We start from the raw sequence: 26,016 nt of genomic DNA, 5'->3' as shown, positions 1-26,016 counted from the left end.
CACTTATCCACCGCACAGCACCTCAACCATGCCCTCACCTCTCCGCCTGTACCCCCACCACACTCCCTTCTGTGTAACATGTTAATCCCAACCTTCTCTGAGGGAACTACAGGCAGCCATATTCACATTTCCTGTTCATCTCATTCGAGAGACGTATTCCGAGTGTTTGGCTTGGGCCAATTGCTGAAATCTACATAAAAAAAAGTGCTGAGGGCACACTTTCGGGGCTTGCTGACACAGTAAAGAAATAACAGAGGGAATAAAAGGGGCGAAAGACAAACATCTGACATGAGTTAGGGAAATTCTCTTAATTATCCATGGTGGAAACTTCATCTTCCCTGGGGCTACTGAAGTCTACATCCCAGTCCTCCGTATGCATCGAGGCAGTGTGTTCTGACAGTGAAGCATGACAAACTTTGGACGAGATAATCCACGGCAATGCACATGTGTAGGGATTTAATGTTGTATGCTTTGGAAAAACAATATGCCACTAAATACCGTTCAGAAATGATAATTTGACTACATTATGACATAGTGACACATGGCGGTAAATTCTCTACTTCAGCCTGTAATAATGCATTATCATCTGCATAACAACATCTGGATAACTGACATTATTGCAGTTCCCGGTTTCTCCACTGAATTTTTTATTTTATCTGAGGGGAAAACTACAGACCGACCCTTTAACACATTTGCACTCAACACTGCAGAAAAAAAAGACATTTTACCAGGTGCTAGCTAAACCCGATGCATCCATTAGCCCTGGGCTAAAGGAGCTCTAAGGTCGCAGCTAGAAGCTAAAGGAGCTAAACCAGGGTCAACTCCTAAAACAGGGCTATGGAGCTAAAGATAGCCTAAATGTTCAAATTTTCAGTTTTTACTGACATGTGTTTCCATTATTTTGTCCACCCCGTTTATAACAATGAGAGAAGGCTGCACGGTGTCCTTCCAGGTTTCCTCCTAATGGAAGCTCCCTGGGAGAAACCATTTTCCATCCATTTACCATCCGAGCTGGACCCGTTACTGCTCTATGACAAAAAAATCGAAGAGGCAAACTACAGCCTTTCAAAAGCTTGACTGGATCTACTGAGTGTTGCCAATAACAGATAATAAAAGAGAAGCCCAACCATCATCAGTCAAAGCAATTTTACTACTATTACTACTACTACTATCCGAGATACTTGGCCAAGATGGGCTTAAATGGGATTCTGAATTTTGGAAAGTCTTCAAAACAGACTGGATGTGAATCAAGGGAGCGTCTACAGAAGAACGCATCATGACCTGAAACTGTAAATAAGCTGCAGAGAAGTAGTAAGGTAAACAGTAATTAACGTAAGGAAACAGGATGTGTACAACTCATCACGCCATCGCAATATCAAAGCGCTTAACGAGCAGCAAGCGTGTGTTTTTACTACTTTTTTCCTGGCTCTAGTTAACACCACGGGGGTTGCTTATCATATTGTCTTTAACTCCCCCGCTCATTCCACCTCTAATCCTTTATTTCAATATGAGCTCAATGCTCCTCTTCTGAAGAACATCACACTTTCCTACCTATCCTCCCCAACTTATCACCACCCACACAGATGAACCCCCCCATGTTCGGATCGGACAGCCTATCCGATACCGAGGAAACCTCTGGATGATGTCATGCGCTACGGTTGCCGTTCCAAGACTGACATCAGTGGGGAGAGAGAGCTCCTCATTCTTTCCAGAGTATGACCAAAAGGGTTTTGGCTCCAGAAAACCCCTGAACCCTCTACTGCTCCCATGCTTGCCTCGCTCCTCTCGATCCGGAACATCTTGTTCTTCTGATCCGAGGCTGCTGATTCGGTTCCAATGCTCCGAAAATGCCAAAAACTGCTACTCTGTGACTGAAAACTACACTATATGATCGCCCGCATTCATACTGGACTTTCTGCTGTCCCGTGGTCCCCCTTTGAGGGAAGCCAAGTGGTCCATCTGTCCCCGTTTGCGATCCCCTCAAAGCCAACGACGGCCGTTTATTTCACTCAACGCTACTGAGGATCGAGGGATGGGCATTAAATTATCTCTGGTTTTTCTTGGCACAAGGAAATCAAAGGACTCGCTCTGCAGAAGGACTCTGTCATGAGGGCCTCTAAATTCTGCACAACGGAGATTTAAATTCACATATGCTTTTAACATCCATAACCCCCACAGTCTAGAAGAAAACATACCTTAAAGCCATTAGCTGCACATTATTAAAGATACAGGTTTAACATGTTCATTACAGGTAGGGGTAATTACTCTAGCCAGGTAAAATGCATGTCTTCTTATACAAACAGCACCTTAATTACCTTCATAGTCTTCACTGGCACACGCTACAGCAAAAAGAAATAACATTATGGTACTTATAGAGGGTAGACGCTTTCTCTGAGACCACAATAAGCATGTCAGAAACCAAACCACAAACCACCTCAGCATACACTAAGTACTACATACAAGTACTGCTTGCCTCCTGGCTGCTGTATGTAAAGAAAGGGATGTTTCTCTATGGAGAAGCAAACCCACCATTCACTTAAATTCAATGGTGTGACAAATCAGATTCATCATCATTCCTCAATTCTTTCTTAACAGTCATCAGGGTTCCTACACCTTCTCCAGTCAAATTCAAGCACTTTCCACGCATTTCAAGGTGCATTTCCATGCTTTTCCAGAACCTTCCAGCTGTGGTAAACTCCATATTTGTATCAATCCAATCCTTAGTATTCAGTCTACTTATTATGTCACTTGTTCATCACATTAAATGAGATGTTATTGTCCTCTAAACAACCAACATGATGTTTGGAGACAGCTTTTTACAGGAGGACCACAAATGAAAGGAAAACAGATCCACAGAAATATAATCACCAACTATTTTCATCATCTGTTCATCATCAAAAGTCATTTTTCATGCAGAAATGTCAGAAAATGCTGTTTTCAGTCCCTCAAATATGGAGATCGTCTTTTCTCTGTTCTATCATATATGTCATCACATAGAAAACACATTTCAAGACCTTTATTCTAAATCCAAGCACTTTTCAAACCTTGAAAACACCACACCAAAATTCAAGTGTTTTCAAGGATTTCCAGCACCAACCATGAGTCATCATTATGTTGGACTTTTTTTAAAGAAACCTCTCTCAAAGTGACCCTTGTTATTATTTACATGCTGTTTTTTCTTCTATAGAGACCAGAAACTGAAGACTCTTGAGGAGGCTGAATTAATTGGCCTCCCGGTGAAATGGCATATGTTTTTTTTTTGGGGGGGGGGGGCTGTTTTCATGCTCACCACTCTCTCGGTGGTAACCGACTCTGGCAAAAGTCAACACGGGATCAGGCTGAACCACCGAGGGGGAGAAGGGAGTGAGAGGAGGAAAGGAGCGCAGCCTGAGCATAATTTGGAAACTATGTGGCATATTTTCCATTTTCTGCACGCACTGGAGCCTGTCCTCTCTCTCCCTCTCTCTCTCTCCCCCCTGACTGGCAGACGCACAGCGGGAGGCCTTTTAAAACATCTCACACAAAAAAATATCTGTCTGTTCCCACGGTAACGGCTCTGATAGCCGGGTACGAATTAAATCGTTCCTGTATCGGTACGGCGGGGCGATTACAATAAAATTATAGCAGAATTACAACCGTCATCCTGTTGGCAACCGGAGGAATTTACTAGTAAATAATCGCCGCACACACACAAAAACATCTGGATTTATGCCTCGTTAAATAGTTCAAGTCAACAATTTGCCTTGAACATAATCGGTGTAACACAAAACAATGTCGCACATCTAACGCTGCTGTGGGAATAGATTCATAAACGATATGAAGTTGAAAGCTGTGATTTGGAGTTTTAGTTTTATATCCCGTCATAGATCCATCTCCCATATGGCTTGGCAAACATGCGGGGTTGTGTGTGTGTGTGTGTGTGTGTGTATGGGAGTGATGTCATATTTCATTCTTTTTCTCTGCTCTCACTGAGCAGCACCGAGGTCAAAGGTCAGCTGGCTCAGCATCAGTCACATCAGTCAGCCTCTGTTACTAATTATTATTGAGGGCCTCAGCCTCACGGACTAATCCCCCTTTAAACAAGCACAACTCTGACGGGACAAAGACAACACTATTCCTTGTGCCTTTCTGCCTCTGTGTGTGTTTGTGTGTGTGTGTGTGTGTGTGTGTGTGTGTGTGTGTGTGTGTGTGTGTGTGTGTGTGTGTGTGTGTGTGTGTGTGTGTGTGTGTCCCTCACAGGGGTCATGTTAAAGAGCCACAAATATCCACACAAAAGCTTGTTTAAGTTCCTTTTTCAAACTAACTCCGATTCTTCACGCCAGGTAGAGTAAAAGCAAAAAACAGTAGTTCATGTTTTGATACCCGTATTATAACCCCCCCTCCCCGACAGTCGTCAGATTAAACGTTCTTCTTTCATCTCAAGCCACAAAGCGTTAAAAGGAAGAGAAAAAGGAAGACTTTAAGCCCTCATTGTGATGATGAAAACTTGTCACCACTCGTTAAAAAACATCTGTAAACAACACAAATGTTGCAGCCAAATCACAGAAAGAATTAAAACATTAAAAACCAGCAATGAAACAAAAACCTTGAAACTGCAACAACATGTTTTGGAGGATATGGTGTTTATTTGATGTGGCACCTTGAATTAAATGTGATTTGTGATTGTGTGTATAGGTGGGTGGGTGATGTTGGAGCTAAATCCACACGAGAGGAAGCGGACGCTGCCGCAATCCCGGATCGGGATCGGGGACGACCAATCGTTTGCACCGGGGCCACATGTGTCTGTGCTGCAGTTTAGCTTGATCTACTTCAGGACCATGAATCAAATTCAAGTGTCGTCCACAAAAAAGGGACTATTATGTACTAGATGTGTTTAGTACGGCCTTGAAAATTGCATCTCTGGTTCTGTGACGTGCCATCGATCATTTCACATTCTCACGTACAAAATGCACTTGGAGTGGAAAAGTAGTGCACATCTTGTAAAAAGATACAAACCCATAAAGTTGGAATTATTTGCAAATGTCTTGTTTTTTTATAGCACCAAACAAATGTGATGAATTAATTAATTTCACCTGGTGATTACTCATGCATTTAAAATAGGAATTAACGAGAGGATTGTGGTCTGTAAACAAAATATTCCATCTTTATGGGGATAAAATACATTCGAGAATAACACCATTAAAAACACATAGATTAGGAGTTAAAGTGTAACGCCTACCTCGAAGACTTCTTCATCAAGTATTCTAGTTCCAAATACTACAATTCCCTTGGTATCGATGATGGGGTGGGGGCTCCGGAGCAGCTTCTGGGTGGCCTTCTTTTTACAGTCCAGAATGAGGGTGATGGTCTGCTTGTGTACACTGATGGCCACTCGATGCCACCTGGAAGACGGAGGGAAGATGAGGTTAATTCACACACTTACTGGGTTTCATCCCACTTACACACGACTACAGGCACTCTGAAGCGTCTCTATTGTGTTCGGCCTCTCGTTAGAATTCATTTGGTGCAACAGATCCTCTACAGCAGGGGGGGTCCAATCTCATCCGAGAACGGCCGGCTACCTCACCAAATCAAGGTCTTGATTGAAGAGTTCATTAGTTGAGTCAGGTGTCTGATTGGACACCCCTGCTCTAATTGTAAAACACCGTATTACTGGACAAGGTGCTGCTTAACAAACCACTCCAGCATCAAAAGCCTCACACATACACCTTAATCAGAGTCTCATATGCATTCATCTAAACGTCCGGATGTCCATCGAGCGGAAACACCTACTTCCCGTCGGCTAGGTTGACTCCTCTGAAAAGGGGGTAGTCCTCGGGGCTGGGTTTGCCTGTGTGGTCCTCGTACAGGAACACTGGAGAGCGGCCCACCTCCAGTCCGAGCTGCTGGATGCCCTGTTCGTTGTACACAGACATCAGGAAGGACTGGCTGCCCTTCTTAGGCTTCACCGTGGCCAGGATGGAAAAGTCCTCTGGGAACACATCACCTGGACGACGGAGAGAGAGAGAGCATTAAAGAGCTATAGCAGTAATGTCATTCTATGTTTGAATATTATTATTCAATTAGTCATATGGTGGTGATATGGAAATGGAAATGACCGTTTAGATCGGAAAGAATTGGAAAGATTTTGAGTACAGAAAGGAAAGGCCAGCGATTAGCCCAGAAATGTAACGGGATAGGATTAATCTGAAAGGGATGGCTGGCAGACTAGAGGCCGGTTCAGAGAGGAGGGGGGGGGGGGATAAAGTGCAAAGTGGAGCATTTCCAGCACAGCACAGGATGAGAAGCATAATGACAAAAGCATGTGATCCTGGGAGACTTTGTTGAGCGATCCTTCAAACCCCTCCTTTCCGCCTCTCTCTCTCTCTCTCTCTTCTCCTACAGCTGATCGATCCAGCAGACGCAAGATATGAGGAAATAAGGAGTCAAAATAATAAAACGACAGGAGAAAGTGTTAAAGACACACACGTATAAGGAATACCAATAATAACGTTAGTGTCGAAGTGCCGAATCAGACGTTTACAAAAAAAAAAAGGCGTTTGCCTCCGTCTGCATGTGCAGCCACAAATATTTCCTCCATTTTGCTGAAGTGTGGAGGCACATCTGCCAGACAGATTCTCCTAGTGGGGGTGTTTTCAGGACGGGGGGGGCATTCACAACCACCCGAGGAGACTAATGTTGAAAACTACAGTATTTTTCGATCGTTTCCTCTGGGAGGAAAAAGAAAGCACAGAAGTGATCTGACTACACTGGAACCTGCTATTGTTACGAGATTTATCTTGAACTTAAGAAAAAGAAACCCACTTGGATCCCGGTAGCAGATTTCTTTTGCTGTGCAGTGTGTGTGTGTGTGTGTGTGTGTGTGCAGAGCGGAGATTTCCAGACGGCCGGAAAAGAGAGGCAGGGTTTTTGTGGCTGCAGCGGTTTTGTAGCACCTCGTGCAGCCATCAAACCCCTGCACTCAGCCACCATTTTCTCAGAATAATAGGAGACGGGGTGGAAAAAAAAAATGCTGAACTGGCTGCGGAGAAAAAAGATGTTTCAGAAGGACTGTTGGAAAAAGTTTCGAGGAGATAGCAGGGAAAAAAGAGAGACACTTCAGCGCCATTATCCATTCATTTGACTCTTTGTCTCATTTTTGTTTTTCAAGCATCTGGGAGTCTGTTCGCCTTCCTGTCTTGTCTTTCCTGCCTCTTTTGTACGATTCCTCCTCGATTAATGCCAGGCTGCAGACCACATCATGCGGGGAGAGAGTACATGCCTTGGCAGCGAGCTCCCTCAGGAATTCAGCTTGGCATCATATGAGAAAGAGTGCTTTAACTGACACATGCTCCAGCAGCATGGTATAAGAGGCAATATAAGAGCACATTTCTTCTTATGTCGTTTTTTTTCTTGATTTCTTATTATTGGCTCCTTTTAGGAAAGAGAACGTGACGATCTTCCCATGATAATAAAAAAATGGCAGCCCACTTTCACAGGCCACAAATAGAATTTAAGGAGTAAACGAAATGCATGATTGTCAGATTATTATAGATTTTAGAGTAATTCTAATGATTGGATTAGTACATTTGTAGTTCATTGATGCCAATTAAGAATATAGCAAACCTTGGATGATATTGCATGATGATGATTTTTCTTGGAAAATCACACATTTACTTTGTTCAATCAGCCAAACTCCAATTAATGATCAAGTGTGGGACGCTGGGATGGTGAAGAATGTTTGGTGATTTAAAATATGAGAGAAAGTGTTGCTGGACGAGGCCCTATGACTCAGCGCTGGCTCAGGACAGGCTGTTTGTGTGGAGGTCAAGGGTCAGCTGTGGGGTGAAAGGGACACCACTGAAGAAGAGGGAGTGTGGGGGGGGGAACTGACTGGGCAGAAACTGCGTATTAAACAGCCTCCGAAATTGAATTGAAGCAAGGTTTCTCATTTGTGGATTTGTTGTCCCTGTCATCACTAGAAGGACTGAGACCGTGGAGAAGAGGAGGGTGACAGAAGGAGGTTAACATTAAAAGTGGAAGGGGGGGGGCACTGTCTTGTGTCTGTGACCCTTCCTCCTCCTCCTCCTCCTCCTCCTCCTCACTCTCTCTCTCTCCTCAGGACCTCGTACGAAAGCTCAGGTTTCTCTGGAATGTGTCTCTCTGCTACTTCAGGCCACCAGATGAGAGATACCTCATTTGGTGTGTGTGTGTGTGTGTGTGTGTGTGTGTGTGTGTGTGTGTGTGTGTGTGTGTGTGTGTGTGTGTGTGTGTGTGTGTGTGTGTGACATGGGAATGGAAAGGCCTGGGAGTTTACAGCACCATCATCACACACACAAGAGGTCTGGGACCCAAAGAGACGCATGGATGGACATCTCCGCCAACATCCTCCAGATTAAATAACCCAATAATAAGTATATTGTTGGGATTTTTTTTATCAAATCTCTCCTCTGTTTTATATCTACCGTCTATTCTCTGCGAGAGCTACAGCGTTGGAGTTGATGGAGAGGTCTAATTTAAAGTTAAAAGAGACGGAGGGAGCGGATTGCCACCCCGTCTCCAATTTCACACTGGAGAAGGCGTTTGATATCCACACATAAATTATTCTCCTTCATCTACCGAACGTCTATGAGAACGCCACAAACGTCAGGGAGCGGAGCGAGGGTGGAGTTACAGCCGATCCCCGCCGCAATCTCATACGGGCAGGTAAACGGGGGTAGAAAATCTCATGTGCCTTAATAATTGGTCACTCAGTCATCGCCGTGTCCAAATCCCTCCTTCTGTACGAGGCACGCAGCATTCCTGTGAGATTGCACATCGCTGCTTATAGACGACGAGCGCACCTGTCGGTCCGTTGGTGTGCAGAGATGGGAGGAACGTGGACAAAGAGATAGAGATGGATGTGTGTGTGTCCTGCATGTAGGTGGCTCTAATGGAAAAGGCCCAAATTAAAGTGTTAAATTACTTCAAATATGTCTTTTAATGCTCAAAACTGCCATCTACGTTCTATTCTTTTGCTTCCCGGCTGAGAAGAAGCGTTGCTTGATAAAGCACATCCTTTAAGACCATTGACTACCGTTCATATTTTCATCATTGGTTTTACTCTCGCCATACAGCCTCACTTACTAGCTGTCATGTACAATATCATAATTGTAATAATAGTTTTTTGCATTGTCTATGGATGCAATCAAACCAGCAGCGTTATTGCTTTAACAGCTTGTGATCCAGCAGAGCTCACTGAAAAAAGGCCATCGAGCCAAAGCCGCCACCACCAAACCACGAGTTTGAGTGCCAAGTGACAGCTAACCCCGAATCAGAGGCAACATAAGAGCCACCGCATCATTCCCCATTCGCCGTGTGTCATAATAACATAGAAGAAGCAGCCAGTGATGCATGGCGATTTTGTATGAAAGTGGCAGTCTGTAAGATTGCTTCTAGCGGCCTCTCTGGCGGTAGATGGAACTGCAGGCGAGCCTCTGGGACTCATCTCCCTCACCCAACAGTGTGGACCGTCTCTCATCTGTGTGATGCCTTCAAATGCTCCACACTGAAAGGATGTCCGTTTTCCCTTGTTTTCCTTCTTCACTTCCATTAGTTTGTTGGTTCTTTTTCTTGGACTGGAAGTTGAACGGTCTTCTTTCTCTGCCTGTTGATCCTCCATTGTGAGTCAGCAGTAATGATATGTAGAAACACTTTGGACTAGAGGGAGCCTGACTCAGCAGATGGAAGTTACTGATTTCAGATTACATTGAACGCAGCATACGTCCGTGAGTAGCTCCACCTGGGAGACCAACCGCTGCTGACTGACGTAAAAAGCTAAAACTCATTTTAAATTTTCTATTTCTACAGTACAAGCACTTTTATTAGTGGGTCACATGATCAACCACCATTGTTTTAACTCACTCTTTGATAGACAGGAACTTAAAAGAGAATTAAATAGATGTAAATATTACGGACTGCCTCTTTAATACTCATAATGCTATTCCTCATAGATGCCTACAGACTATGGAGACGTGGGAAGTGTGTGGTATAAAAGTTAAAGGGTGGACGGCGGCCTCGTTGCCCCCGTTTCCTCACTTTCTTTCACATCATAAAGGTAAGAAAGGACTCCTCTGTTTTCGGAGCCTCGGCGGTTTCAAATGAATCATCCCTTCCACATGTTTGCCTAATGATCGCATGTCTGCACACGCTCTTTTCCAACACATCATCGCAGACCATCTGTGGTTGCAGGGTCACAGGCTGGTGTGTTCTCAATCACAGCTACTGTGGCTTTTTATTACCGACAGTATAATCATAACAAAACAACGCGTGTTAGCATTTTGCTTTTCTATATGTGGCTTTTTTTTTACCTTTAAGGGGGAAGGCAGGAACCTGTCATGGCTATTTAGGCAAATTGTGACTCCGGGCTCCGGGCCAAAGTCATAACTCGGTAGCAAAACTTACTTAAAAAAAAAAGGGGAGGAAAAAAGTGGATAAAATGACGTCACCTTCTGGAACATATTAGCTGTGAAGGCGAGACATCACAGACACTCGGCTAGACTCTTAAAGCCTCAGACGGGGGGCTGTTTCTGTTTGCACCTTTAAGACTACGTGGTGCCGGTTGTGAACTCACTCCGAAGTTGGTTTGTTTTATGTAGACTGTTATTTCGGATGATCCAGAGGGAGCATGTGTGTAATTAGAGCATGTGTATCCAAAACAGGGGACTCAAACGGGTCTCTTCTGTCACACGGCTTCAAAGGGGAAGTGTATTTGTTTGATTGGAGAGCGGGGGGGGGCGGGGGGCACGAAGGGCTCCGCGGCTCTACTTTAAACCCCCGAAGAAGAGCCACGACGCGGATCAAAAGGTCGGCTGAGGCCGACGAAACATCTCAACAACAACAAAAAAGGGGCCGTGAATCGGGCGGCCGTCCAATCTAAGCTCGGTGGAAGATTAGCTCACAGGAATGGTTATTATTCCTCCCTCTTTTCTGCATCTGCACCACATCACTGCCTTTTTCGGGGGGGGGGGGGGAACATTTCTCAACAATAGAAGAAGTTGGTTGTCTGGGTCAGAATTATGGTGTTGAAGTCTCACCAGACAAAGTTTTTGATGAAACACAAAGTTCGAAAACACTGGGAGGCGGCAGCAGTCTCGGAGAAATGATAGAGGGAAAAATGACGGCACTGGAGGGAAAATAAAAGAGGGAAGGAGGGGAGAAAGGCAGAGAGAGAGGGAGGAGAGAACAGAAAAGCACTACTGCAGCGCACCATGAAGCAGTAACCCAAAGCCACGTCAGCACAATAGAACAAGGCAAAAGTGGAACCCCAGACTTCCCTCCCCTCTTTTCACTGCTTTTCCATCGTCCTCCTCCTCCTCCTCCTCCTCCTCCCATCATATATTACAGGGCAGGATTTCTCGTGCAGGGTGAATGAGCGTTTTATTTCTCTCTCCCTAAATTATCTCGAAATGTCTGACTAAGCAACGGGACTAACCCATTTATGCTCCACATGTGCTGCAGTTTGTGTTCTAGTTAGGAGTAAATAAGTTAACAGGGGGGTGAAAAATGAAACAGCGGGGTATAAAGCGCCCTTAAGTCCCATAAAGCAAAGATAGAGTTGACGTAAATATTACAGGAGTCAATAAAACGGCTGCCTGGAGGGGAACAAGGCACAAGGCGGCACATACAAATTGCTTTCCAGCTATGTTTTAAATGGTATAATCCCAGTTTAATATGATGTGGGGTGAAAGGTCATAAAGCTCCTGCAGAGATTAACACGGAGTAGTTAGCATGGAGGGGGATTATTGGAAAATGGCTTTTAAATGGTTAGTTAGAGGAATTGTAAAAAAAGAAATGCTTTGAGAAGCAAACAAAGAGAGGACAGGTAGAGAGTGGAGCATGACTCACCTGGGTACAGCTGTCTGGTGGGGGCGCTGAGCTGGGCGTCTTTGGATACTCTGTAAGCCACATCGGGGCCTTGTGTTGACCTCCGATGTGAGCAGAAACCCGTCGTTCTTCTAACACCCTCAGGTAAGCTGTGAAAATCTAAAATCTTCAAGAGGTCTGCTGGTTCCACTGTGGAGAGGAGAAACAGACAGGAAGAAAAAAATCATGTTAGATTTTCTTTACATTTTTTCTGGGGAGGTTAAAGTAAGACTTCACATTTACAGTTGCCGTTTACACAATGCATATATAGATTCGGCCTTTAAAGCCTTAATTATGACCGTTCCCATCTATTTTCTGTCTTTTGCTGAGTCAAGCGCTCCGGTTACTCAGCAGGAGATGTCATTGTTGTGGTCCGGAGACGTTTCCAGTTGTCCATTTAGGCGCTAAACTGAGATGTGCCCATTTATAGATCCGCCATGATCACGGGTTACAACTGCACCAAAAAACCCATCCGTTTCCCCGCCATGCTAAAAAATCTACCGCCCGCCTTCCTCTTGGCCGCAACCGTGCAATTAGCACACTTTCACGGGGGCCGTGAAAGGTCGCCACCCCCCTTCTCTCCGGCTGTAACCAGGCCACCACAGGAGTACACTAGATCAGAACAATGTGACACGGGGTTTGACCCCGGACCGCACCCTCGCATGCCAAAACCACGCAGGACAAACAGCTGTTCCTGCAGCCAGATGCACACACACACACACAAGCTACACGATGATGACCCGTTAGCGTCCCAAGACCTTCGTCTGGACAAGAAAAGGACACCGGGTCGTGTCTATAGGGACGGGCGTGTTAGGAATGGGGGCTGTCGGGGTGTTTTAGAGGAGGGCAAACACTGAAGTGAGGAAGCAAAGAGCCAATAGAGGGATTTTATGGCACAGAAATAAGAACAAAGAGAATGGCGTGGTGGTATTCTGCAGTATGAAAGCATGCACACACACACACAGGTACAGAAGTCCCAGTGTCTGGCTTCAAAGACCACACACACCGTTCACAGGGGGGGGAGCTCTCAATAGCCGCCATCCATCTGAGAGTGAAAGGGATGCTGGGAAAGGTGGAAAAGGGTGAATGGCCAGAGCGTGAGTGTTTCTCTGCTGCAACAACCTCCAGCTGGATGTCATTACACATGGCTCACGTGCAGCAGCGCAGATCAATTAAATAAATAAAAAAACGTGCACGTGTTCGTCCACAGCTGATGGTGGGATAAAAAAACAACAACTTCCTGCTCGTTAATGGACGTCTGATTGCACGTTGGCTGCATCGTCTTATCGTCAACGAGACAAAGATCTGACTGAAGAAGGCAAAACCAACAAACCACTCTGCAGCAGACAGATGCCGTCGTTTCAATTACTCAAGTAGTGGAATAAGGTAACACTCTTTATAACAGCTTTAACACAAACACACTGTCTGTGTGTCTATTATGGATCCAAATTCCTCATTTGAGAGAAAAACAAAAACCTATTCCAGCAATGAAAGCATGTCAAAAGTATAGCTATAACACCACACATTCCTGGAGGTGCACGCCACATGATGATGGGGGGGGCGGGGCTCCGAGCAGGTGAAGGGCCTCGACAAAAGAGACAGCTTTGTCTGTCATCGACTCGTAATGAAGACGGACAGAAACTCCCCGACCGGCCAGTAAAATGCCTCATCACTCACCACGAGGCGATGACGGAGGCTCATTTAACGAGCTCGTCGTCTCTGCAGCCGTCTAATAATAATACGTTCGAAGGTCCACCAAGTGATGGGAAATGTAGTTCTGTTGCAACATGCTCTGATTGATCGCTCTTTAATGTAAACAAAGTGTTGCACATCGATACCCTCACCCTCACGTATCGGTGTGTACGTGGGAGATTGTGGTAAGCTGATCTGTCTCAGTCTGTTACACTGGTCGCTTAGCAACTGAGGCGTTCAGGGACCTGAATGTAACTTGTAACAAGTTGAGTGCAGATGTCAGAAGATACAGAATTAAAGCATTATCACTACTATAACCAATAAGCACACAGGATGGAAGAATTTAACTCAGAAGCTTCTTTAAAAACGTATATTTAGCATCTTTTAGACAAACATCACGTCGGATTTTAACAATAAAAACTATTCTGGAGCTGGACTTCTAAATCAGTTCCAGTGAGACAGACAGTTTTTCTCAGACACCAATAGAAGAGACGTTAAATGACGTAAAACCTCCCAAATAAAGCTTTTTTAATTTAATACCGTGTTTTAACAAGGACAGCGTTCCCTGTAAAAACCACAACAGTCTGCTTTGACACTACAGCGATTCCTCTCTGACCCCGCCAACAATCCAACGGCACATTATATCCCCTGAGGAAAAATAAATCAATCGATCACTAGCGGTTGCACAGAGGGAGTCCATATAAGGGCATGGAGATCGCTTAATTGATTAAATGACGGAGCTTCGATGTCACGCTGAACTCAAGCTACAGCTTCGAGGTCTGCAGTCGATGTGGGCTCAGTCTGTGATTCCCAGACTGTAATGACCAACCAGCCTCCCTTTTCCATCTCCACGACGACGCGGCATCTCCCCCCGATGCCTTTTATGGGCATACAAGCCTGTCACTGCAGCCTTTTCGGCTACACACTCGGTACAAACATCCATTCATAGCTTCCCTCATATAATCCTAACACTCACATTACAGTACTTCGACATCATCACGTCACCACGGCGACACATTAGCTGTCGTTTCAGCTCGTGAAGCTGCTTGTAAACTAAATTTGTAAAAGTCACACTGGAGCGTTAAAACACGTAAACACCAGCAGGGAACTACCGTCGTTGATCAGCTGTTTCAGGATTGTAGTGCTTTAGAGATGATGGCGACACACAGACTGATAAATGATTCAAATAAGTTGCTTTTGGGCAATGGCAGCCTATATGACATAATAACAATAACAGCATCATAATAACAGCCAGCTCAGCACCACGGGGAAAGAAGGAGAGGGTGCTGGTGGTGGGGGTGGGGGGGGGGGGCCTGTTATGAGCATCGAGTCGATGCTAACTATGTCACGACCCCTGCTGACGAGTGTTGCTTTTGCTAATCCACACTGACACAAACTAATCCCGTGAAGATCATCCTCCTCCCCCTCATTCTCTACCTGAAACCCCTCCTCCTTTCCTTCCACCACTCAGTTATAACTATCAAACCGTTCCACTTTCTCATTTCCAGTTATCCTTTTTTTTTTCCCCCTCCTGCAAAAATCTGTTATATTCATTTTTCCGGTGGATCTAAAAAAGCGACCACGAGGCCTCCGCTGGGTCATCTGGAGGTGAGCCAGGTGGAGAGGGCCAATTAGCAGCTAACGGGAAAAGAGGAGGGAGGTGAAAGGATAACATAATATCTCTGTCGAGATGCCAACCGAGAAATCACAGACCCATCGGAAACCCATCTGAGAACAGCGAATGTAGTTTCCATTAAAGCGATGCCTCGCCTGATGCAAGAGTCAAACATCATCAGCTCCATTTTCCTCCCCCCGTCTCCCCCCCTTACACACCTTCATTCATGGACTCGTCACCGGCGGTCGACCTTCCAGCGGAAGCTGACCCCGACCACATCCTAAGCCACAGGTACGGGTCTCAGTCCCACCTTGTTAAGCTGAGATGTTTACCCACTTAGCGTGGCAGATCCCTCGAGAGGCCGACACCTCTGGCACTAAATGCTAAAAACACTTCCCCCCCTCCCACCCCTCTGACCACAGCCCCTCACATCCAGGAGGCAGGTTACACAGAAAACTGTTTATTTGACACGGTCTTGTGTACATTTGCTCTTTGGTGCCACACGGCTGTCACTCTCACGGAGCAGGGCAAAAAAAAAGAAGTACAGTGCATCCTTTAAGCCTCTTTGGAAGCTGGAATATGGAAACATATTCTTTCGTTAGGCTCTGAATGGCCTCCACAGGTCAATCTATTCACAACACAATTTCAAGGCAAGGACGTGATATGTCAATGGATGATGGAAAATGAAACTTAATCCATCCTTTTAAATCTCTGAGAGTTGAAGCATCCACTTCTACCAGCGTTGATTGCTTTGGAAGCAAAATGCACAAATTAGCAAGAATCTCGACTGTGATGTGATAAAAAAGAGGGTAGCGGTTAACTCCGTCTTCAACCTTTTTATGGGTTTGTTTGTCAGACGGTGGCCTCGATGAGGTCGCAGCAGAGTAATGGATTTATAAAAACAGCAGTGGGTTTTTAAGTGTGAATTATTATAAAATGTGGTCAAACTTCCTACGTTAACAACTGTTAAGAGAGAAGGGAAAGTGGGCAAAGGTGTGGTTTCTCTTCCACTCCCCTCTTTCTGACCTTTTTTCTCTCGGATTCATAATCCTGTGGTGGATCCCGCCCCCCTTACCTATCCATCGACCCCCCCCCATTTCAAATGCACATACACACATTCAGCAACAACATTCACTCCAGACGGGACCATTCCATTTGACAGGAGGAGGGGTGCCGGACTGGTGAATTAGGATTTTTTTCATGGGGAGGGGGGTGTTATGGAGATTAACATTCTTCCCCCGTTTCCCTGCCCCCTATCCTCCTCCAGCCCTTCCTGAAGTGAGGCCTGACTCTCCAGGCACATGCTTGACCTGGCGCTGAGGACAAGGAGTAATTAGCAGCCATAAAGAGGACCCTGCCTCTCTTGGAAACCAGCACAGCCAAAAACAAGAATGCCCAATGAGAGACTTCCCCCTCCTAGAGCGCATCACAGACAAGGGGAGGGTGTTTTTTTTTGTTTTTTTTTCATTTCACCTGATTTTTGTTATAAAACTTTTTAACCAAAGCCAACTGTGGCAGCAGGTTGCAATTAAGGCCCCTGACTTTAATGAGCTGCGTAGCTAAAGGAAGTGATACATCCATCCTCTTAGCATTTTAAAAGTGGAATAATAAAATGCTCAATTTAATACACTGAAGAGTTTGCAGCCGGAGGCTTGCTTGGTCTCGCGTTTATTACCTGAGAAGGCGAGTGGACTGGATTCGGACACGAGGCCTAATCAAACACTCATTATATTGCATTTGCAGTGTGAAATTCTGTCTCTTGACTCGTTTTTTTTTTGCCTTTACAACACCACCACTCCAAAACACTAAAAAGGCACCACTATATCAAGTTCAGGCCTATGAAGACAGATAAAGACACACTATCATTGACCGTAAGTTGTTGCTTCGGCGTGTCATGTGACCAGACCTGGAAATCCCACTGCGGGCATTACGTATGCTAGATTGAACGCATTACATGCACTGCATGGACTTCCTGTGAGAGAACACACACACACACATCTGCAAACATACAACACATGAGGAAACTAACGCCAGCACAAAAATGAATGGCATAAGCATCCCGGTGAGGCATCAAAAACACTATTTACATGCACTCAGGGCTCCCAGAGAATATGATATAAAGCGAGATTATGCAATTTTTACAAAGATGCATTAAAACAGCCTTGGACATCTGGGATAACCAGCTTTAAGGTGGTGAGCAAACTTTACACAGATTGCTGGTATAACTTACAGTAGAGAGTCAAATCACTGACTCTTAAAGTTATATCATCAGCATTAGCAATCATCATATTAGCTGCTTTGTTTTGAATAAAAGATGAAGAATGAATTTGCAGGCGTCAACTCTGGAAGGCAACTGAGGACAGCGTTTTTACACACGGACGTGAGCAATCTTAAGCCTGGAAACGGCCTCACATGCCTGCATCAGCGATGCTTCATTTTATCGGACAGCTTTAATCCGGACTTTTCAGGACACTGACCCAGTGACCCCGCGGGCCGAGAGCGGCGCGTGAAAGCAGCAGCAGAGAGGAAGAGGCTAAAGGGAGGAAATGAGGAGAGCGAGCTCTTTTTTTTTTTGGTTGTTTATGCGCCCCTGTGCCTTCATTTCCCTGCTCACGATCAACTCGCTCCGACTCATTCAGAATGACACAGTCAAAAGTTTACCCCGGCACTCTAATTGCAAGATTACAGGAAACAGCAGATTATTTAGAGACACACAAGAAACGCATGCAAAACGCAGACAGAATAAAATCTACCCGGAATCTGCACCCGCAGACCCGTAAGATGATCTCGGAGAACAGAGAGTTTTTCTGACCAGAGCTCCTCTCACCGCTTTAGCCAGCCTCTTATTGCTTTAACAGGGGGAATACCAGATGGTTTACTTCACTGTCTCCACACTGCGGCTCACAGCAGCGAGGGATAAATCACTGTCTGCCATCCGCCACAGACTTAAGATGGAAAAACTGAGTCAAGATTCCAGGGCGCACCTCTGGACGCTCATTGTACAGCAAAGAAAACTGCAGGAAGTGTCCATTCGAAGGCGCATGCGTGATGATCTCCATCTTTTTTATCTTCTAATTTCCTCTGTAGTTTTGTCTGCTTTAGTTTTTTTGTGAGCAACGTTATTTCCCTCTGCCTATTTTATCTTTTTTTCTCATTTCGTCTCGCCCAACAGAGGATATGCTTTTGATGGCTGACTGTGGAGAAACGTATGATAAAAGAGGGCCTTGCAGCACTGACATTCGAGAACCATTTCCTCTCACCCAGCCTCAGAGATAACCATTATTCCAGCAACACACACAAACACACACACAGACACACACTCAACAATGAAACAGAATCTAATAAAAACGAAATTCTGCACAATTTCCATTTGTTAAGGACCATCCAGCGCCGACACATGAGTAAAGCCGATCAAAGTGGAAACATTTTCCAACCCAATGATGGGGAATCAATCTAAAGATACAATGTTTTCTTTTGTGAAAAGTCTCCACACAGTCCCCATAATCAGCACACGGACGGCAATAACAGGAGATGAAAGCACCAACATTAAAATGATTCACAAGGATATTTCCCCTGCAAACTCAAAGCATCAAAAATCCCAATTAAAATCCAGTAATGCTTCTAGACTTAAGAGGCAAAAAAACTAAATGTATGTCATGACATGTAGGTAACACATCAAAAGCAGCCGTTTCCAGATGCACACGCAATAATGTCAACATGTCTAAAGGGAAAGGAAATCACAGAGACAAACAGGATGGGCAGAGTTGAAAAAACTCTTTGGCACAGCTATCGGTGAGGTGGGAAAGAGTGACAACACGAAGATGGAAAACTATAGTGGCACATTTTTAGGTCATCAGTCACTGTGCTTCTTGTGATAGGAATAATAATACACGGTGTAATTGCAGCCTGCGGTTAAGGAAAGCTTGCCATAACGAGTCGTGCCAAATCATCTGCCGGCGTTTCAGTGACAAGTGCCAAGTCAACCAAGCGTCTAGTCATCTCCTGCAAACACACTTCGACCAGAGTCGTACTTGAGTAATATCAACCCTGTGGGGTGAACAGAAGCTGACAGCCAGCATGCTGCTTTACCAGATTCTTCAATTATGAATCATCAAAATCAGCTTCTGACTTCATGTCCCCAAGTTCAGTGTTTTGGAAAAATAAGGCGAGTTGAAGACAGGTTTTAAAAACCAACCCTATCTCCAGGAAATCTTGGAAAGACGACAAATATAGCTTGTCCGATACGTTCCATTTCCAAACACGTTTCCTTATCGTGTCGACAGAAAACGTATTCCAGACGGCATCGCATTTTTTAAACAAAATTAACTTAATGTTGCTTGATTACTGTTTCGTCATTTCGTCTCTTGTTTGCGGTCAAACTCGAGCTCGATCCCCTTGTTACAACGGGAACCAAGTTCATTAAGCCCTGGGCTTAATGACAACACACTGCTGAATAAGCAGGAACTTGACTTAATGCCCCCTCTCCTTTCTAAACCCCCCCAATTTATTTCATCACCTAATAAAGTAAAAATAGAAACAGAGAGGAGAAGTTTTTTTGGAGTGACCAGAAACCATTGTGTTTCCCCCCCAGAAGAACTGCTTATGCTCAGTGTTACTTCTGCCCAGGCTGTGGCTAAGCTCCGGCTGGGGGGGGGCGGGGTTGGAAAGGATGAGTCATGCATTGCTTTCCATGCTCAATGATTATAATACCCCATTACAGAGAAAAGCACTGTTTCCCAGCTGAAGTGAATGCTCGTCTTGTGGGCCCTGTTTTTTCTTCACTCCGCCACGCACTACGTTCTGCAACAAAGCGTATGGTCAAAAAATAAAAATTCAAACACAGGAGTTGCATCATGGAGGTAGGACGTCCAACTTTTACGTCAACGATGTGTTCACGTTCACACATCATCGCCGCCCCCATTTTGTTCCCCTTTTCCCTCAAGAACCAAGAGTCAAGAACCAACAAGCCATCTTTGCTTTGAGCTACTAGCTTTTGGGTAAACAACACCTAAAGAGAAATACCATCTGTATCTGGGTTCACATCAGGCACGCTGTGTCACGACTACAGAGAACCATTGAGCAGTTTGCAACAATTATTTGACCCTTAATTGGTCTGGAGAGGAATAGATGATATACTGTCCAGGATATGGCAAATAATGCACTATTTGTGCCGCACAAAGGGTCTCCTTAACTCTGACACGGGGGGTCAGGAACTCGCCCTGCATATTTGGTTTTATCTCCCATGTTGTTATCAGGCATTAAAGCTGATTTAGAGGGTCCCTTTCCACAAAGCCTTCATTTACAGGGCCCGAGTTGGCACACTGCAGTTGCAGGGTCACTGCTTTTTTTCCTCCACAGTCCAGCTAACTCGGATTCCTTCCTCAGCGCCGTGGCGATGGGCGCACACACAAGAAGTCACTTTCCCTCACCGCCGCTTATCTGATTGAGTCGGACATGACCTCGGGATCACCACTTTAAGGTGAGCGATAAACATTCGCCGGGACCCCCTGTGGAGAGACCGGTTACGTGGCTACTCTGAAAGGTGACCACTGATGAGTGGTGTCGGTGTCTCAAGCCCTCAAGGCTGCCGATCCATGAATACATACATTTGAATCTCTTCAAAACCAACCAGACAAATGAACTGTAGCTGTCCGCTTGTAAGGACCTGATCTCATATCTTCATACAGAGCAACCAATACGCTTTACGTGAATCATCATATACATACAGGTAGATATAGAACCTTTGACCTCTGCATTTAACCCACCCTATGCATTTATGAGCAGTTGGATGCTGCAGAGAACCCTGGGAGCCAACTGGGGTTCTGGGGACACTTTGAAATAGGGACAGATCAAACCTTGTGGTTAACAACAACTTTACCCCCCAGAGCTGAGTCTCAAAGGGTCTCAAATGAGTCGTTAGCATCCTGTCATGTTTACAAATAATGCCTACCGGAAGTTACGCAATTTGTTCAATTCCGCGTGGATTCAGTCACCTCCGATGAGCTTTGCTAATTTGGCCTTGTGAAGAACTTTATACACTGTGACGAAAAGGCAAAATTTACTTATCCACATAAATTCCTTTAGAAGAGGAGCTGCCCAGATATAAATGGTCTAATGAAAAACAGCTGCCGACCAGCTGCATTCAACCTTTAACTCCCGTCATAAAGTCGGCTGGCTTAAACAAAAAAAGAACCTTTTAATGACCCTGGATGTGTATGTGCAAACCTGGCTGAAACACAAGGCCGCGCACTATTAGTTTTACAAACTGCGGCATATAAGGCTGCAGATGTCGGGCCCGATATTCGATTAGGAATTTTTCCTGGAAAAAAACTGCGCAGAATGGTGTATTTTCTTTTGAAAAATGCTACAGTATATTTTTTTTCACAGTCCCCTGTTCCACCGAAATGGGAAGAAAACATCTGGAAGACATCTTTCCTAGGTTTTTGGAGGGCTTAGCAGACAGCACAATGGAACTTATCGGATCCAGATGTGAAGGTGCTCAGTAAAACAGCAAGGCCTTCTTCTGTTTATCCATTTTAAAATGGACATAAGGATAAAAAAAAATGAACAGATCCATTATTTGGAGCATCATTCTTGAATCTTGACCATATTTCCTGATTCTGGAGCATATCCGGTGGTCCTTTCAATACTCTGGTCTATTAGCAAAGGTAGCTTTGGCCAAAATCCATCCTTGTTTTCATTTGAACAAGGTATTCAAAGAATGTTATTTCAGTATTTCTGATGACTAAAGAGCTCCACACTCGCAAGTCCCGGTCCTGTGTGAATGTTTGTAACGGGCAAAAAAAAAAAAAAACTTTTTGGTTAATTAATGATAACAAACCACAGTGAAAAGAGTCAAAACAGATTCTCTAAGACTTGTGAAAAGAGTTCATTGATTGAGGAAACGAAGTAGAAACAGCAACTCAGCAGAGAACACAAAGGAAACGGTTTTTGGAGAATTTGGTCTACAGCAGGTATGCTGATCATAAAACTACAAAACAACTGAGGGCCCCACGCTAGGGGGTCTATTACTTTTTGAATGGATGTTATTAAGTCAGACATCTGGAAACATCAACTAGCGGAAAAACAAGAGAGACAAAAACTCCATTATTACCTAAATCAGCCTCTCTGGCTCAGGATGCCAATTCTTTAAGACCGTTTAAGTCCAGAGTCCAACAAACTGTGCATTGTTGCAGGGATCCTCTTCTTAAGTAGAAATACTGCCTCATACTGCAGTTTACATCCATGTCTGTGCAGAATGTCATCACATTATCAGTCTACCCTTTTCAACATTAGTTTAAAATGCTCAGAATTCGAATATGAATTCTTCAGGTACCGTCAGTCACCTTGACCTTTGACCACCAAATTCTAAATCGGTTCATCCCTAAATCCGACATGTAATTAAATTACTGGCGTTCCTGAGATATCGCCTGAATGGGCAGGACAACCAGAAAACATAACCCCCCTTATCTTTTGACTTCCGAGAGTCAGAGGAGAATTTACCGACACATGGAGCGAGGGGGAGCTTCAACAGCAAGAATTCCTTTCTTCAGGCAGTGAAACTGTAAACCTGACAGCGGTGGTAATCCCAAAGTCCTGACCTTCACCTCCGAACTCCGACCCCTCTACTCATTCATAACCTCTACGTCTTATAGGCCTTCTGTTATTACGCCGCTTCGCACAGGTTAAAGTAAGGTTTTCCTCATTAAAAGCCGAAAAAGATGACCTCCCCTGACTTCACTCGCTCTTAACTTGGTTCTCTGACCCGACCTCAGGTTGTTGTCAACTTCAAACAATTAAGAAAAACATTAAAGTCATACAGTTTGAGAATACACCACAACCCTAGAGGCATATCTTAATATTTTTCTCTTTACTGTGAGGCTTGTCCGTAGGTAAAATAAGATCATTTTAGGCAGGCTAGCTGTTTAAAAGGCTTACGAGCTAAGCTACATTTGACAGAAAACTTTGTTTTGTGATATTTTTCAATGCAACAGTCTACAACCTTAAAGCTAGCGAGGCATTAATATTTTTATGCTAACAAATGAATGTGTGTAATGTGAACGGGCTCCCATAGAAAGCTATCAGCCGACACTGCAGCTGGCGTAGATCTCAGTGGCATTTAGCATCTTTCTTGCTAACCATTTTTGCATTACAGCTCACAACATTATCGTTCACTTTCACTATTTTACTCAAGCTTGCGTCAAACAGCAGCAGGCAGCATCTTTCAGTGAAAAAAGTTCAACCAACTACAGCCTAACCTTGCCTGCTCAGCACCAAACGGCACACTGACAAAGCTAGCAACGCGTTAGCTAATTAGCACAGTGGAAACTTTGAGCTAAAGAGCTGGATATTTACCTCAAGTGTTGTTGGAGACAAGAACAGACCTGAAAGGGAAGAAACGCAACTCAAACTAATGCTATAGTCTAAATACTGTAAGCAACTGTTTGCTAACATTTTGAACTTTGTTAATTCATTGTCAGTGCCGTGTTTCCAGCTCGATATGCTGCCTCCAGGTGGTGAAAAATCACCAGGATTAACGCAGCTTTATAAACGTCTACATTACTAAAGATAGGTGTTGCGTATCTTACATTGTGCTATATACAGAAAAATGACCTCCTAAATCAAAAATGATTTTAAATTACATGAATAATTTCATGAGATAATTTGTTAGCTTAGCAGCTTAGCAGATCTGGGTATCTGAATCAATATCTGTTATGGAACTTATTCTTGAACACCAACAATCCACAAATGCATCATTAAATGAAAAATTTGGCAAATATTAATATCACAAAAACATGTAACATTAGCTTTTCCAAAGGTCGTCAAGTACATTTGCAGAATTTCTTCCATAGTCTTTTAACATTTATACGTGCAGTACACCTTTGAGCCACACGAGGGAGCCTGAATGTTTGTATTGTTCTGAAAATTGTAGCCTGCTGATAACATAAGAGATAAGGGCTGTTGGGAATTGGTGATGGTTTGTCATTTTTTTTAAAAAGGTGGGTCACCCAGAAAAATAAGTTTGGCAAACACTGTTTTAAACTCTGTTTACAGTGTTATTATAATCCCCATTGTTACAATATAATAATGTGTATACAATATAATCAAATCATTAACATAAAATTATTGATTTATAAAATTCCAGATGCATGATTACAAAATTAATACAAAATTAGACAGTGAATATGTATTTCTATTTGATAGTTTGTAAATACTTCTGTTACACCTGCATTTGAATGTAAGTATAAGTGTATAAAGTTGTCAGTCCCAGATAACCAGTGCTGGTGTGTCTGTGCAGGCCTCTACAGGCCTTCAGATGAATGTAGGACCTCCCTGAGGCTAAGAGGTCATGTGGTTTGGTCAAGATGAATAATTTACTGCTGACAAACTGGCTAATTGTCTGCAATTACCATTCGTTAACCAAATGTAATATCTTTAACCATAATTTTACATTGGTGTGACTAACCACACTAAATGCTTGGCTGAGCAAAGAGTTTAAAAAAAAAGTGAAAAGATCAAACTTGAAGTAGTTGCATGTGGATAGCATGTTGCTATGTCATCAAGCGTTTCCCATTGTGTCAAGTGTCAAGTTTCAGGAATTGCACCAGACCCCTTGAGGATCAATTACAAGACTCTGGTTGTTCTCTCTCTATTAGGAGCTGATCAAATCCAGCTTGCAGCATCAAAATGGATTCGGTCCCAATTTCTTTCAACGTCCACTGGAACTCCAAGTCCAACTCATCAAAAAACAAAAAGACCCCAGATCCAGATCCAGATCCAGACGTTGTGCAGTGACCTAACGTGTGTCCGGTTGACAACCAGTGTTTATAGGCAACATGAAAATAAACAGGCCTGCTGTAATTCCTTCATATCTGTAACGGTATATAGCCCACATGTGTGAAACCACTTCCAACGTGCATCTGTTTTTTATTATAACCCCCTTTTTGGACAATCGTTCTCTGCAGTGTGGACTGACTGAGCTGTAAGTGGAGCGCCTTGACTCTGTCGGGCCCCAAACGTCCCATTCATGCCAATCGGCGCATTCTTGGACACTTTCTAACTGTCCATGAAGCAGACACAAGAAAAAAAAAACACCTGTTCACCTCAAAGTCCTGTGTCAGAGCCTCGCGGGCAGACAGCAGACCACCTACCATGCCAGGCGGTCGTAAGGTGCTAATAATACTCGTAGGGCCAAGCCAGACCCCCAGACCTGCACTAGCACAGCACTGCCTGACCCTGAACACATCATGGGGACACACTAGAACTGTCTAATGATTAAAAAATAGACTTTATTGTCCCGGCTTTACCTACAGACTGGGTATAACAGATATTTAAGTGGCATGCCAAATTTTTACGTTCAGATTGTCACACTCTTGAGTGTTGCTAAGAAGCATCGTGAGGATTTCTAGAATGCAATAAATGAAATTTGTGAGGCTTTAGAAACTGTGTTCTGTCAGTTTTTTTAAGGCGGCTCCACCCTGCCACTGTAGATGAGCTGCAGCCCCTCCTTCTTATGAAAAGTGTGCTCATCCCTCTCATCAGTTAATAAAAAAAAGAAAGAGAAGAAAAAATACACAGAAAACCTACTTTTTTAAACTTTGTTGAACTTTTCCAAAGAAGAGTTACTATTACAACTTTAAAATTCTGCAAAAATGCAAAACTCGAAATTTGAGATTTCCCTTAGTGACATCAGGAAGACATCTGTGAAACCTTTCACTGTGCAATGAATGTAAACTTCGCCACAACAAGCCATGAAGATTATACTCTTTTTTTTTTATTATTTGTTTCCTCTCTGGAGACAAAATGCACTATTTCCCTGCAGCCTC

General features: G+C 44.0%; 1 protein-coding gene across 2 annotated transcripts in view; it reads right to left on the bottom strand.

Moving 5' to 3' along the window:
• Window positions 1-26,016, bottom strand: part of col5a1 (procollagen, type V, alpha 1) — a 66,066-nt gene that overhangs the window by 39,432 nt on the left and 618 nt on the right. For both annotated transcript variants that reach the window (XM_084036114.1, XM_084036113.1), the window contains exons 2-4: window positions 11,866-12,033; window positions 5,773-5,986; window positions 5,219-5,381 (exon numbers count right to left, since the gene is read on the bottom strand). In XM_084036114.1, coding sequence (XP_083892240.1) covers window positions 5,219-5,381; window positions 5,773-5,986; window positions 11,866-12,033 — 545 coding nt within the window. The remainder of the gene's footprint in view (window positions 1-5,218; window positions 5,382-5,772; window positions 5,987-11,865; window positions 12,034-26,016) is intronic.

This window comes from Eutrigla gurnardus (genome assembly GCF_963514095.1).
Source record: "Eutrigla gurnardus genome assembly, chromosome: 19".
Lineage (NCBI taxonomy): Eukaryota > Metazoa > Chordata > Actinopteri > Perciformes > Triglidae > Eutrigla > Eutrigla gurnardus.
Note: the sequence above shows the minus strand (reverse complement) of the source record. Positions and strands in the feature narration are given on the sequence as shown.